At 45.0% G+C, this 15,309-nt stretch overlaps 1 protein-coding gene across 4 annotated transcripts in view; it reads left to right on the top strand.

Moving 5' to 3' along the window:
* Positions 1-15,309, top strand: part of IFI35 (interferon induced protein 35) — a 274,901-nt gene that overhangs the window by 46,284 nt on the left and 213,308 nt on the right. For all 4 annotated transcript variants that reach the window (XM_078645325.1, XM_078645324.1, XM_078645323.1 and 1 more), the window contains 2 exons: positions 9,722-9,880; positions 12,142-12,258. In XM_078645325.1, coding sequence (XP_078501451.1) covers positions 9,722-9,880; positions 12,142-12,258 — 276 coding nt within the window. The remainder of the gene's footprint in view (positions 1-9,721; positions 9,881-12,141; positions 12,259-15,309) is intronic.

Here is a 15,309-nt window from a genome sequence, read left to right as displayed (position 1 = left end):
ACTACTGCCCCCACTGTATCGATCCCAATGGCATCCCAGCCCTGGAATCCGGACAGGTGCGCTAGCTGTAATAATTGACCATTATTCCACGATGGTGTCTCCCTGGTAAGCTTACTCCACCAGCCCATCTGGCGGAGCGCCGTCTTACAGATCCGGAAAATCGTGGATGTGGCAGGTGGTAATTCACAAAGTAATATTGCTGAATAGAGGACCATGGAGGGCATTATCTCCCAACAGCCTCTGTTCAACCGCGTAAGCCGGGTCCTGATGGTCGCCATACCACCAATCATTGAGAACGAGCAAATGGGAGGCCATATAGTATGCTTGAATATCTGGGGTGGCCACTCTGCCAGTGTAGATGGACTGAAAGGAGGTCCTCCGAGCTACCTGTGCTGCACCGACCCCCCTCTCCCCCCAGAGAAAGCAGGCTAGAATCTCATTCAATTGGTGGAACCATGTAGGTTTTATTGGATAGGGGAGATTTTGTAGCTGGTATAGGAGATGGGGGAGGGATATCATTTTAAAAATGGTGGACCTACCAAACAAGGTCAGCGGCAGGTGTGACCATACTCGTGTCTGATCTCCCACTTGGGCCCATAGGTGGGCGAGGTTCTTATTTCACGCCAATGGTCGGTGATGAAGAGAGATAGACTCCCAGATATTTAAAACGATCAGGGCCACCACCACCTCCCGTGACCATTCACCCAGTCGCTCCCCACCCTGCAGCAGCCATAGAAAGGACTTGCCCCGGTTCATATAGAGGCCAGAGCGTTCACCAAAAACTGCATAATGCAGAGAAGGTGCGGACCGGTCTGATCCATATCCCTGAGAAAGAAAAGGACATCATCCCAATATAGCGCAATGCAATCGGAGATACCTGGAGCCCACTCAAAGCCACGCATCTGTGCATCTATCCGTATCCAAGCTGACAGCGGTTCCATAGCTAGGGCAAAGAGATAAGGAGAGAGCAGGCATCCCTGACACGTTCCCCGCCTAACAGAGAAGCTACCAGAAACCAAGTCTGTCACACGGACTGAGGCAGTTATATCTGTGTAGAGCAAGCGAATATACCAAAGCAGCCGGGGGCCGATGTTGAAGCGATTTAGTAGGGCAAAGAGAAATGTCCAGCTAAAGGAATCGAATGCCTTTTTCTGCCAACAGGATTGCGGCTGGAGTACCAAGCTTGTCAACCGTGGTGATGGCATTATGGGCACGCCTAATGTTGTGTCGCGTGGCACAGTGTGGCATAAATCCTGCCTGGACGGGATGGATCGGCTCCGTAATGTATGGGACTAAACGATAGGCAATCACTTAAGCCAGTAGCTTAGCCTCCATGTTGAGTAAAGAAATCGGGCGATAGAACGAGAAGTGCTCCAGTGGACGACCCGGCCTCAAGAACACAACAATCTCAACAAGTCGAGCGAGAGGAGTTTGCATTCCCAGGAAGCCTCTAGGGCCGCTAGATAAGGTTGTAACAGTTCGGTGTCATATTTTTGGAAGAACTCACATGGGTAGCAGGTAGGAGTTAATTCGTTTACAGGGGAGCGTTTAGCGCGGGGAGGAATGTTGTTAATACATTTCTGCACCATGGCCACCGGCAACACCTCACGGGGACGTAGAGGTCTGCGAAGTAGAAAGCAAAACTGTCGCAATGGAAGACTGATCTATAAGTGCCGTCCCATCCGGGCCACGTATACTCGGAAGCATCTGGGGGCGCAACGTCTGCTGACATAGGCGATGCAAAAGTGCACTCGATTTGTCAGCCCATTGCTAAATCCAACTATGAGTGCCAAGCCAATAAAGGTGAGCTTTGTTGATGAGCTCGCTGGTGTATGTCTGCTGCATCGTCTGCAAGCGCCTACGCGCAGCCTGTCCTTCTGCATCTCTACTAACACACTCCAAATCAAGTAATCGTGCTTCGATGCTAAGTAGTTTGTCTCGTTGCAGCCGCCGCTCGGGCAGTACAGAAGGCAATGTCTACGCCCCGAAGGGTAAGTGTCATAGCCTCCCATAGAGTGACCGGCGGCTCATCCGTGCCGGTGTTAAGTGTTAAATAATCCGTTAAAGACGTAAGCATATGTGTCCTATATTTCTCATCTCGTAATTACCATGGCGACCAATGCCACCGGAAGCTGGAGTGCCTGGGGTCGAGGGATAGAAAATTTGATACAGGGGAATGATCTGGGAAGAATTGTAGCTTCAAGCAGTCTGTGTGTGTCTCAGAGAGGAAGGCATCATCTAGGCGTGAAAAGGAATTATGAGCATTGGAGAAATAGGTGTATTCATGTAGATTGGGGTGTATAGTCCTCCATATGTCCACCCACCCCAGGTCGCGAACCAGGGGCCATAGTTTGGAATCCAAAGGCACCGTGGTACGAGGCGTGGCACACCATCTATCTTATAGTGAGGACATAACATCAATCCAGTCTCCTCCAACTATTGTCATCGCCGACGGGAGATCGGTCCAGAGTACTGTCAATTTTTCAATCAAGGACCACGAGAGGGGGGAGGAGCATATACACTACCTAGGACAATGGGCTCTCCATAGTGTCCCATATATTACAATAAATCTGCCCTGTGGATCTGACCATGTGCAGCTATGGACGATGGGGACGCTACGGTGTATGAGGATTGCTACTCCCCGAGAGCCTCTAGTAAAGCCTTTAGTAAAACCAGCATGGCAGGTGTATGCAAACCCAAAACTCCCCAGACAGGGTGCCTTAGTGCATGCCAGATGCGTCTTCTGCAGACAGAGAACCCCCGCCTTATGTCGCTTAGCCTGGCGCAGGACAGCGCCAGACCTCCTTCAACCCCCACACAAAACCCTTTAACCCATAATTTAGGTCCGTTAGTCAGTTTGAAAGCAGTTGACCGGTCTAGAAATTCAAGCTGAAGCTCCCCCTTGTTCATCTTTGCATATTTCACAATCAGAAAGGATATATTGAGGCACTGTTATTTTGCCTCCAAGCTTTCTTGGAAGCCCAAATGAAACAGTAATATCACTCCTGCCCCAGGAGCCTATTCTTGTAATTGTGTCAGGAATATTCTCCCATGGAGTTTGAGGGGGGACTCTAGCAGAGATAACAGATCCTTAAACACACACACAGCAAAGGTGTTTGCCCAAGACATGGAGATCTATACCGTGGACCCACAAACACGCGAACGGGACAGTAGGTCCTTTCTGCTTACATGCATCAACACTGTCCATACCTGCTTGTTTCCTTGATGGGGCCATAATGAACAAACATGCATGCTCAATTCCAGGCTTGTTGCCTTGGTCCTTATGTTACACTCCGTACACTTTGATGTATTTTAAGTTGCGTGTTCTGCAGTTGTATGAGATGCCAATTGTAACCTTTCAATGGAACGAGATTTCATGAGGCTTTTGTAGGCTGCTCTGCGGTGCTCAAGGTTCTGCACTTAATACAGGTCCATGGATTTGCGCAGTGTACTGTATAGAGGAGATGTCTAGTGGGTAGTGTAGTGAACTGTGCAATGAGATGTCCAGGTATTAGTGCATTGTACTGTGAAATGCCAGGCCCTGGGCTCTGAGCAACATACAATGTGAGCGATAATTCCAGGCTGGATATGGTTTGGTGAAGCGATGGGAGGTAGTACAAGAAACTGCACGATTAGATGCACATTGTGTTAGGATACTGTACTGTGAATTCAGATGCCAAGAAGTTGGTGTCGTGTAATGTGAGCTCATGACCGCAGGGGTTAGTGCACTGTACAGTGGGCTGAAAGGCTGCCCTAGGATTGGTGTGGTTGTCTGTAGGCTCAGGGCTAGCACAGTGTGCTGTGCATTCTGATTCACAAGTATATAGTGTGCTAATATGGTCAGAAGATAGTGCAGTGCATTTTGGGGTTAGATTTGTATGGGTAAGTTAGTGCAGTGTACTGTGGCTCTGATGCCCAGGTATCTGTAAAGTGCACAGTGGGCTGCCATTCCCCGGGCTTTGTGCAGTATTCAGTGGGATTGAGGTCCCACGGGTGTTGTACTGTGTCATGAGATGCCATGGTTTCAGATGCTTAGGTGCTAGTGCAATGTACTGCAGGCTCATGTGCTCCAGGATTAGTGCAGTGTACTGTGTGATGGGATGTTGTGGGGTTTAAGTGGTGTACTATGGCTTCAGATCCTAATGGCAAGTGCAGTATGTGATGGGATGCCATTGGGTTAGTGTGGTGTACTGTTAGTGCTGTGCTCTGTGGGCTCATATGCTCCAGGGTTAGAGCAGTGCATTGTGACATCAAATTCTCAATGGTTAGTGCAGTGTACTGTGGGAACATATTCTCAGTGGTTAGTGCAGTGTACTGTGGGATCAGATGTTTAGGGATTAGAGGGCTGCACTGTTCAGATGTTCTGGGGTTTTGCAGTGTACTGTGGGGTCAGTTGATCAGTGGTGAGTGCAGTGTGGGATCAAATGCTCTGGGGTTAGTGCTGTGCACTGTAGGATCAGCCCTTGTGGGCTTATTGCAATGCTCTGTGGGATCAGACGTTCTATGGTTAGTTCAGTGTACTGTGTGATCAGATGCGCTGGGGCTAGAGCACTGGACTGTGGAATCAGAGGTTCTGCGGTTAGTGCAGTGTCCTGTGGGATCATATACTCAATGGTCAGTGCAGTGTACTATGGGATCAGATGCTCAGTGGTTAGTGCAGTTGTCCTATAGGTATGCTTTACCTTCACACTGTGTTAAGTTAGCATGAGCTTGTTAGAAGTTTAAACGCCATTTTACCTTTCTGCTGCTTCTGCACACGGCACATATTGTTATTAGAGCTTTGAGCCTAGTAGAATATTTTGCTTCACACGAGAATAATATGTTTTGCTATTGTATCAGCTTTGCTTGGTAAGCTATGTCTGAACAGTGAGTGCCGAGCCCTTCAAGGTTATTTCAACACAGTGGTTATTGTGAGGTCTGATCTGCGCACGTTCTAGACATAACACATATGCAGCTGCGGCCAACTCTGGCTTTAGGCGCGTTTAATATTGCACTGCGCAGAGCATGCACACACACTTGATGAATATTCGCATGCAGAGAGCTAGTGGAAGATGATGTGATTCCTTTCCACTAGGATCAGAGGTATGGGGCCGCCCTTCTAAAACCCAAAGAGACCTTCTTTATATATAATATAATATACTAGCAAGGGAGGGTAAGAATTAGGTGTCATTTAGCCTTCTTCCCTTTAGCATTTTAACATGCTTTCTCCCTTTGTATTTTATGGACTAGTAACTCTGCTGATAACTTTGTTTCTTATAATATGTTTGCTTGTGTTAGCTAAGATACTGCGCTTGAGAACACTGCATATTTCAAACTTGCGCGTGTCTTCATTTATTCCTCGTTCTGGATTGATATGTTGGTATAACGAAAGAGTGTTCATGTGTTCCAGGTTACCTGAGGTGTTCTAAGTTCATGTTCTGGGTTGTCTAAACATTGGGAGTTTGTAAGAACCAATGAGACACTGATTGCTAGTCTGGTAGGAGATTTTGGGTACTAAGGTGAGTTTTGGCACACCCTAATTCACTGAGGTTCCAAGTCTCTATGCACAGTTCTGTGTGAGAGCAGGATCCCTGCGACACGGTTTGCTGTGGGACCAGATGCTTAATGGTTATTGCAGTGTACTGTGGGATCAGATGGTTAGTGAACTGTACTTTGGGATTAGATGTTCTGGGGTTAGTGCAGTGTACTGTGGGATCAGATTCTCAGTGGTTAGTACAGCGTACTGTGGGATTATATGCTCCGTGCTTAGTGCAGTGTAATGTGGGATCAGATGCTCTGGAGTTAATGCTTTGCGGGATCAGACCCTCTGGGGTTACCTCAATGCAGTATGGGTTCAGATGCTCCTGGGTTACTGTAGTGTAGTGTACAGTGGGCTCAGGTGCTTAGTAGGTAGTGCAGTGCACTGTGAGATCTGATGCTTGGGGGTAGAGCAGTGCACTGTGGGATCAGATGTTCTGGGGTTAGTGCAATGTACTGTGGGGTCAGATGCTCAGTGGTAAGTGCCGTGTGGAATCAAATGCTCTGAGGTTAGTGCTGTGCACTGTAGGATCAGACCTTGTGGGCTTACTGCAATGCACTATGGGATCAGACGTTCTGTGGTTAGTGCAGTGTACTGTGAGGTCATATGCTCGATGGTTAGTGCAGTGCACTGTGGGATCTGATGTGCTTGGGTTAGAGCACTGCACTGTGGGATCAGATGCTCAGTGGTTAGTGCAGTGTATTGTGGGATCAGATGCTCGATTGTTAGTGCGGTGTACTGTGGGATCATATGCTCAGTGGTTAGTGTAGTGTATTGTGGGATCAGATGTTCTGGGGTTAGTGCTGTGTACTGTGGGGTCAGATGCTTAGTGGTTAGTGCAGCGTGCTGTGGGATCAGATGCTCAGTGGTTAGTGCAGTGTACTGTGGGATCAGATGCTCTGGGGTTAGTGCAGTGTACTGTGGGATCATATGCTCAATAGTTAGTGCAGTGTACTGTGGGATCATATACTCAATGGTTAGTGCAGTGTACTGTTGGACCATATGCTCAATAGTTAGTGCAGTGTACTGTGGGATCATATGCTCAATGGTTAGTGCAGTGTACTGGTGGATCATATCCTCAATAGTTAGTGCAGTGTACTGTGGGATCATATGCTCAATGGTTAGTGCAGTGTACTGTTGGATCATATGCTCAATAGTTAGTGCAGTGTACTGTGGGATCATATGCTCAATGGTTAGTGCAGTGTACTGTTGGATCATATGCTCAATAGTTAGTGCAGTGTACTGTGGGATCATATGCTCAATAGTTAGTGCAGTGTACTGTGGGATCATATGCTCAATGGTTAGTGCAGTGTACTGTTGGATCATTTGCTCAATAGTTAGTGCAGTGTACTGTGGGATCATATGCTCAATGGTTAGTGCAGTGTACTGTTGGATCATATGCTCAATAGTTAGTGCAGTGTACTGTGGGATCATATACTCAATAGTTAGTGCAGTGTACTGTGGGATCATATGCTCAATGGTTAGTGCAGTGTACTGTTGGATCATATGCTCAATAGTTAGTGCAGTGTACTGTGGGATCATATGCTCAATGGTTAGTGCAGTGTACTGTTGGATTATATGCTCAATAGTTAGTGCAGTGTACTGTGGGATCATGTGCTCAATGGTTAGTGCAGTGTACTGTTGGATCATTTGCTCAATAGTTAGTGCAGTGTACTGTGGGATCATATGCTCAATGGTTAGTGCAGTGTACTGTGGGATCATATGCTCAATGGTTAGTGCAGTGTACTGTGGGATCATTTGTTCAATGGTTAGTGCAGTGTACTGTGGGATCATATGCTCAATAGTTAGTGCAGTGTACCGTGGGATCATGTGCTCAATGGTTAGTGCAGTGTACTGTGGGATCATATGCTCAGTGGTTAGTGCAGTCTACTGTGGGATCATTTGTTCAATGGTTAGTGCAGTGTACTGTGGGATCATATGCTCAATAGTTAGTGCAGTGTACCGTGGGATCATTTGCTCAATGGTTAGTGCAGTGTACTGTGGGATCATATGCTCAGTGGTTAGTGCAGTGTACTGTGGGATCATTTGCTCAATGGTTAGTGCAATGTACTGTGGGATCAGATGCTCTGGGGTTAGTGCAGTGTACTGTGGGATCATATGCTCAATAGTTAGTGCAGTGTACTGTGGGATCATATGCTCTGGGGTTAGTGCAGTGTACTGTTGGATCATATGCTCAATGGTTAGTGCAGTGTGCTGTGGGATCATATTCTCAGGGGTTAGTGCAGTGTACTGTGGGATCTGATGTGCTTGGGTTAGAGCACTGCACTGTGGGATCAGATGCTCAGTGGTTAGTGCAGTGTATTGTGGGATCAGATGCTCGATTGTTAGTGCGGTGTACTGTGGGATCATATGCTCAGTGGTTAGTGTAGTGTATTGTGGGATCAGATGTTCTGGGGTTTGTGCTGTGTACTGTGGGGTCAGATGCTTAGTGGTTAGTGCAGCGTGCTGTGGGATCAGATGCTCAGTGGTTAGTGCAGTGTACTGTGGGATCAGATGCTCTGGGGTTAGTGCAGTGTACTGTGGGATCATATGCTCAATAGTTAGTGCAGTGTACTGTGGGATCATATACTCAATGGTTAGTGCAGTGTACTGTTGGACCATATGCTCAATAGTTAGTGCAGTGTACTGTGGGATCATATGCTCAATGGTTAGTGCAGTGTACTGGTGGATCATATCCTCAATAGTTAGTGCAGTGTACTGTGGGATCATATGCTCAATGGTTAGTGCAGTGTACTGTTGGATCATATGCTCAATAGTTAGTGCAGTGTACTGTGGGATCATATGCTCAATGGTTAGTGCAGTGTACTGTTGGATCATATGCTCAATAGTTAGTGCAGTGTACTGTGGGATCATATGCTCAATGGTTAGTGCAGTGTACTGTTGGATCATTTGCTCAATAGTTAGTGCAGTGTACTGTGGGATCATATGCTCAATGGTTAGTGCAGTGTACTGTTGGATCATATGCTCAATAGTTAGTGCAGTGTACTGTGGGATCATATACTCAATAGTTAGTGCAGTGTACTGTGGGATCATATGCTCAATGGTTAGTGCAGTGTACTGTTGGATCATATGCTCAATAGTTAGTGCAGTGTACTGTGGGATCATATGCTCAATGGTTAGTGCAGTGTACTGTTGGATTATATGCTCAATAGTTAGTGCAGTGTACTGTGGGATCATGTGCTCAATGGTTAGTGCAGTGTACTGTTGGATCATTTGCTCAATAGTTAGTGCAGTGTACTGTGGGATCATATGCTCAATGGTTAGTGCAGTGTACTGTGGGATCATATGCTCAATGGTTAGTGCAGTGTACTGTGGGATCATTTGTTCAATGGTTAGTGCAGTGTACTGTGGGATCATATGCTCAATAGTTAGTGCAGTGTACCGTGGGATCATGTGCTCAATGGTTAGTGCAGTGTACTGTGGGATCATATGCTCAGTGGTTAGTGCAGTCTACTGTGGGATCATTTGTTCAATGGTTAGTGCAGTGTACTGTGGGATCATATGCTCAATAGTTAGTGCAGTGTACCGTGGGATCATTTGCTCAATGGTTAGTGCAGTGTACTGTGGGATCATATGCTCAGTGGTTAGTGCAGTGTACTGTGGGATCATTTGCTCAATGGTTAGTGCAGCGTGCTGTGGGATCAGATGCTCTGGGGTTAGTGCAGTGTACTGTAGGATCATATGCTCTGGGGTTAGTGCAGTGTACTGTGGGATCATATGCTCAATAGTTAGTGCAGTGTACTGTGGGATCATATGCTCTGGGGTTAGTGCAGTGTACTGTTGGATCATATGCTCAATGGTTAGTGCAGTGTGCTGTGGGATCATATTCTCAGGGGTTAGTGCAGTGTACTGTGGGATCAGATGCTCTGGAGTTAGTGCACTGCGGGATCAGACCCTCTGGGGTTACTCCAGTGCATTATTGGATCAGATCCTCTGGGGTTATTGGAGTGCAGTGTACAGTGGGCTCAGTTGCTTAGTAGTAAGTGCAGTGCGCTGTGAGAGCCGATGCTCAGGTGGAATGCAGTGCACGCGTGGGTTAATTTTTCCAGGGTATGGCTCAATGAACGGTGTGGGCACAAACCTAAACTATTCCAGTGTGCTGACATCGTACCCTGACACTAGATTGCTAAATTTGATTAAGATTTTGGATAACATACTCCAATAACCCTTTCTCGCCCCTAGGCTGCGCACGCACAGTTTGAAAAAGATAGAAATGAGTTGGAAAAGGCAAGATCTGAAGCAGAGAAATTGGAAGAACAGATAAAGGCTCGGTCCGCACCATTGGTGAAAAGGCTTGAAGATGGGGCTCGAGCAGAGGCGGATCTGGAATCTTCTTGGAAGGTTCGTCCTTGGAATGCATAGGCATGGGTCTGGGGTTTGCTTCTTGGGGTCTGAGCTGGGATGGTACTTGGTGCTGAAAAATAAACACTGCAGAAGGACAGTAGGTGACATTGTGACTCGAATACCAACTCAACTGCCAGGCACTCAGGACACACTTCCTGATGGCACTTTGGCCTTTATTACAAGGTCCCCCACCAATCAGGTTACCCCCATTTAGCCGAAGGTCTATGAACATAGGGAAATCTCATTATATTCTGCAAATGGTGGGGCACCCCTGCAGAATATGCTTCTTTTGTGCCTTCCAAATGTAAGCCAGTGTGTAAGAAAGCATAGGTTTTGTAAAATTCCTTCTGAATCACATGCTAGAATGGCTGCCCACAAATGCAGAGATGTACAAATGACCTCTGTACCTAAGTCCATATTTTATGTCCATTTCCGTAATATATAGTTTTCCTTGATACCCATTTTTCACTCTGTTTTTCACCATGAATTGGTCTATATTCGGTACATCATGAAAAACCATTGTAAGATGCAGCTTAGTTTTTGGCTTTGGGTACCTTGGGTTCTTTGTTGACCTATAAACTCTATACATCCCCATAACCAGAAGGGTCTTGCAGACGTAATGGTACATTACTTTTGTAAATCAGCCATTGTAACAAAAAGTTACAGATGAAAATGTTGTCTTAAATGGCTGTTTTTACCTACTGATTTTCAATATTCCAGCTTTGTACGGCTCACTGAACAACTCTACTCCAGTATAGAAGTTGTCCTTATAAAGGTCATAACCTTTACGATGGAGTTGCTGGAAAAAGCTCCCATACAATCTTTGGAGTGTCTCCTAGCGCTGGAAGGCAACCTACAGGTTTAGAGCAAGTTCCTTCCCTGTATACCCTCTCAAGCTGTATGCATAGCCAAAAGAGCTCTCTCTCACACAGCATGTATAGTTTGATGCCATATTAAACTTCTTTTGCTCAGTACGTACTGCCTGAACAGCAAACACGCTTTGTACAGTATCAAGGACTCCTCAATAGTTGTATTCATTCCAGGAGTATAAACTCTGGAAATTGGAAGACAAATGTTCTAACCCAGCCGAATTTTGAACACCCTGTCACGGACTGGATATTCACCACTGCAGCCCAACAGAAGTGAAGCTACCACTTCAGGAGCGGGTGTGTGAGCCACACCTGCCTCCCCATTAGAACTGAAACTCTATCCAGCATGTAAAAGCAGATCTGTGATCTGTGATCTGTGATTGGACTAACGGCTAAGGCGCTCGACCTCGGACCTGGGGAACTTGGTTCGAGTCTCGGTAACGACGCCAAAAACCCCCTGTGATTCTGGGCAAATCACTTAATCTCCCCGTGCCTAAAAAATGAAAGTGTGTCCTCATGTAACGTAACTGGTGCTATGTAAAGCGCTCTGATAACTGATTCGGTTCGGTTCAAGTTCGCGCTATATGAAAAACTCTTAAAAAAAAATAAAAAATTAGAGAGTAGCATATTCAGAAGAGCCTGCTACATGAAACTAAGACATTTTGCACAGGGGTGAGAAACGTTGAAATGACTTATGCATCTGAGGTTTAGGGTCACTTGAAGTAATCAGCACCTCTACTTAATTAATATCTCTGTCCATAGAATACCAGGAGTAGTAGCTATTAGAAATCTCCTAGAGTGGGAAATGAATACCGGAAGATCTATTTTTGCCTTTTGGTGCTATACAAATTTGAAATTATTTAAGAAAAGTCGATTAAAATTAATTAAAAGCGTGTGATGAATGAAAAGCTACAATCCTTTTTAAAAATATGAGCTCTGAAAGCAGAACATTATTTGAGGCAGAGACTTTCATCGTTTGGTATAGACCACCTCACATGAGAACAGGATCACTAGACGTTATGCTGAGACCTCATGGGTGAGGTTGAACCCTTGGAAAAAGGCAGAGACCCTATTGACTTAAGGCGCATAAGGCATTGAGGCACTGACCCTGACTAAGCCATGGACCCACCTGAGTCTAACAGACAACCCTTGGGAGGAGACAGACATGCCTTGTAGGGTGGCAGTGATCTCCTCAAGTGAGGAATAGACCAAATGGAGTGAGATGGAGATAAATAGGAGTAGCATTGAGTACATGTGGGACAAGGCATCGGCGTTACAGCGTGAGAATGTCAATCAATAAATTGAGGCAGAGGTTCTTTACGAGCAGTCTCATATAACTTTTTCTTTCTGTTGATATTTATCATATTTAACCTTTTTGTACTTTCGCAGAACAACTTGTTTAAGGCACAAGAGGAGCATGACATGTTGCTTGAGAAGCGCCACAATCTGCAAAGGCAACTGAAAGAAGAGGAGAGAAGGAAGGCGATACTTGAGGAAGAAGTGGAGGTAAATAGAGGAAGAGATTGCAAGGGAGTTGTGCCTATGATGTTCAGAAAACTGCAGATGGGTAGTCATGCCACAATGATTTTTTTATTACTGTGAATGTACTATTACTGTTAATGTGAAAGCAGAACACGCTCTCGCCACAATGTGATGTTTGGCACTACATAATGCCAGGATTTTCAAACATGCTTTTACATGGAGAGAATTACAACTGGGTCGTAATTCATACTACAAGATCTCAATCCAATGCATATGTCAATCTGGAAGAATTAGGGAACAAGGAATGTTAAATGTGAGATAAATTAAGATAGATATTGCTCATTTCATTAGTGTCAGAAAAGGGCTTCTGCATTATGCTTACCTCACTACCAAAGATTGTTCTTGACATCACCAATCCTGTTAGAAACATCGGCTATTGTATGCTCTTTTATATGCTATTGCATGCTCTTGCCCCTGATTAAATATTTTCCTTGTTAGCTAAAATTGTATTATATATGCTAAAAAAAGGTATAATAACAATGTCATTAACGGCGCCTGAACCAAAACTCACTGGTCTAAAAATAAAAAGGAAAAGGCTTATCATAATCTCACAATAGGCCAAGGCAACCAATACAGTAGTTAACACTCATCCAATGTGTTTACAGAAGTGGATGCATGGTGCATGTGTGCACCAGATTTGCTGTATAATCTTGACAGCAGAAGCTTGATAATGAAGTACTACATGTTTATTGGTGCGAAGTACAGAACAACGAGTGTTTAATATTTCCATAATTGTCACTATGACAGTGTTCTGTTTTAGTAGTTTTCTTATTTTTACCTGGGCTCAACCTCTGAAAGGAATCCATGAATAGACCATATCCACTTAGAATTTGTTTATATTGAATATCTTGTTTTTAAATTTGTGTAATTTATCATTCTTGTACATTTACTTTATATTTTTACACAAGATGTGTTCACTTAAAGGTACCTAGTCACTTGAAGTACTGCTAAGACAGATGCTAAAAATTGAGTTAATATATGAGGTATATTTTGGAACCTCTTCAGACCTGCGAGTAGTCAGTGGTGCACAGGTCGAAAGATAATGCATTCCAAAGTTGGTGGCCTGAAATTGTAAAGGCCTAACTGAATTGCATAACTCTGAGCAGGATGTGAACTCCCAATCTAGGGCTCTGCCCACGATGTATGGCCAGAAATGCTGGACTACAGATAACACAATAACACACATTAGGTTTCAATGCACTCTCAATTCTTCAGCATCAAAATCTCCGTTCTTCAGCATAAATAATCACTGCCATTTACTGGCACTTCAACCCGCAACCAGACCTGACAGACCTCGCCAAACACCTATCGATCTTCTCCAAAAAAAACAATGCTTTCTTCATGGCCCATCATCACCCCAGAAGAAACTGCTGCCAAATGAAGTGCATTCACTCAGGTACTCCATCAAACTACTGCCCCCACAACACCCACTCTGGAGGACTTCAACCCATCAGCGCCAGGTGCACACCTATTCTGAGTGCCATCACCTCTTGTGCAGCAATCCCATATGCATGCACTCATGCAACTGTCCTCTCTTTGTTGAAGAAACCATCCGTGGACCCTTCAACACTCTGCAACTACAGACCGATTTCTTCTGTGACCTATCCACAGATACCTCTCCCAATACCTCAATGACCACCGACTCCTCAACACCACTCAGTCTGGTTTCAGAACCAACCACAGCATGGAAACTGCCCTCATTTCTGCCATGGATGGCATTGACATGCTTCTAAGCAGCGGAGGCATGGTGGCCTTCATCCTTCTGGACATGCACTATGATGGATTAGCCTAGCACCAGAACCTTCATCTGCAGAGTTCCACAAGGATCTTCCGTGAACTCGAACATCTTCAATTCATATATGATCCCTCTAGCCAGAATCATCTGCTCTTACTACATCAAAGTCTGCTCCTATGCTCGTATGCATTCCCTCCCTAACTGACAAGACACCCAGTACCCAGATCAATTTCAGTGCCTACATGATGGAAATTGCCCACTGGATGAAGACCAACTGTCTGAAGTTGAAAACCAACAACACCAAATTGTAACCTTCGGGAAGAGCACTTCACCATAGGACTAGGTCAGACACACACCACCATCACCCATGCCAAGAACCTTGGGCTCGTTATTGACAGCAAACTCAACATGACTGCCTGTTAACATCACCTATGCCACATGCTTCCACACCCTGGAATGCTGAGGAAGGTTTTGAACTGCCTCCCAATCAGCACCCAGAACACCATCACACACGCTCTTGTCACAAGCAAGTTGGATTACGGGAACACCCTTTTTGCTGGAATCAACACAAAACTCACCAGAAGGCTGCAGAACATTCAGAGTTTGGCGACCAGAATCACTAGCAGCCATCAATATATAGCAATATATAGCAATATGATGCAGGCACCTACCATCTTGGTGAACATTGAAGAGGCAGGAAAGGTGGAAACTTTCATGACAAACTGGGGTGTGGACTTTTGTAAAATGATCTACCTTTCCAAAGGACGAGATGTCTCAAAAGTGTACGGGTCCAGTAAAAACGTTCACTTGCCCCATGTAATGCCATGTAGTGAGATCACAAATTATAGCAGTGTTCTTCTTAAACCACAGCAGTGATTTAAGCTTCTCTGATGACAGCCTGTAATAATGACAGCATGGCATCATTATTCTACCTTTCTAAGTATACTAAACTCAGAAAATATCAGTACTCTATGTGCGTCAAATCTCTCCTTTGAGTATTCACATGCTCTGCATATGCAGAGGCTCTGTTTATGAATGAGATCAGTTTATGCCAGAGTTCTGGTCCCGGTAGGTCTCTAAATATAGCAGCACTTTAATTTTACCAGAATTCTGATTATAGCAGAGCTCGGGATAGATCAGTTTTCTAACTGTACCACTGCTCTTTTTCTTACTTTAGTTTTTTCTTACTTTAGTTTTTGAAGATGTGTTTTGTGAATTGCTCTGGCAAATTTAAAGTATTCACTTGGTTTCACAAAATGTTACTGTAAATATACTTGAAG

Source organism: Lissotriton helveticus, chromosome 5_1 (assembly GCF_964261635.1).
Source record: "Lissotriton helveticus chromosome 5_1, aLisHel1.1, whole genome shotgun sequence".
NCBI classification, from domain to species: domain Eukaryota; kingdom Metazoa; phylum Chordata; class Amphibia; order Caudata; family Salamandridae; genus Lissotriton; species Lissotriton helveticus.
The sequence above is the reverse complement of the archived record's forward strand: the minus strand, read 5'-3'. Positions and strand labels throughout refer to the sequence as shown.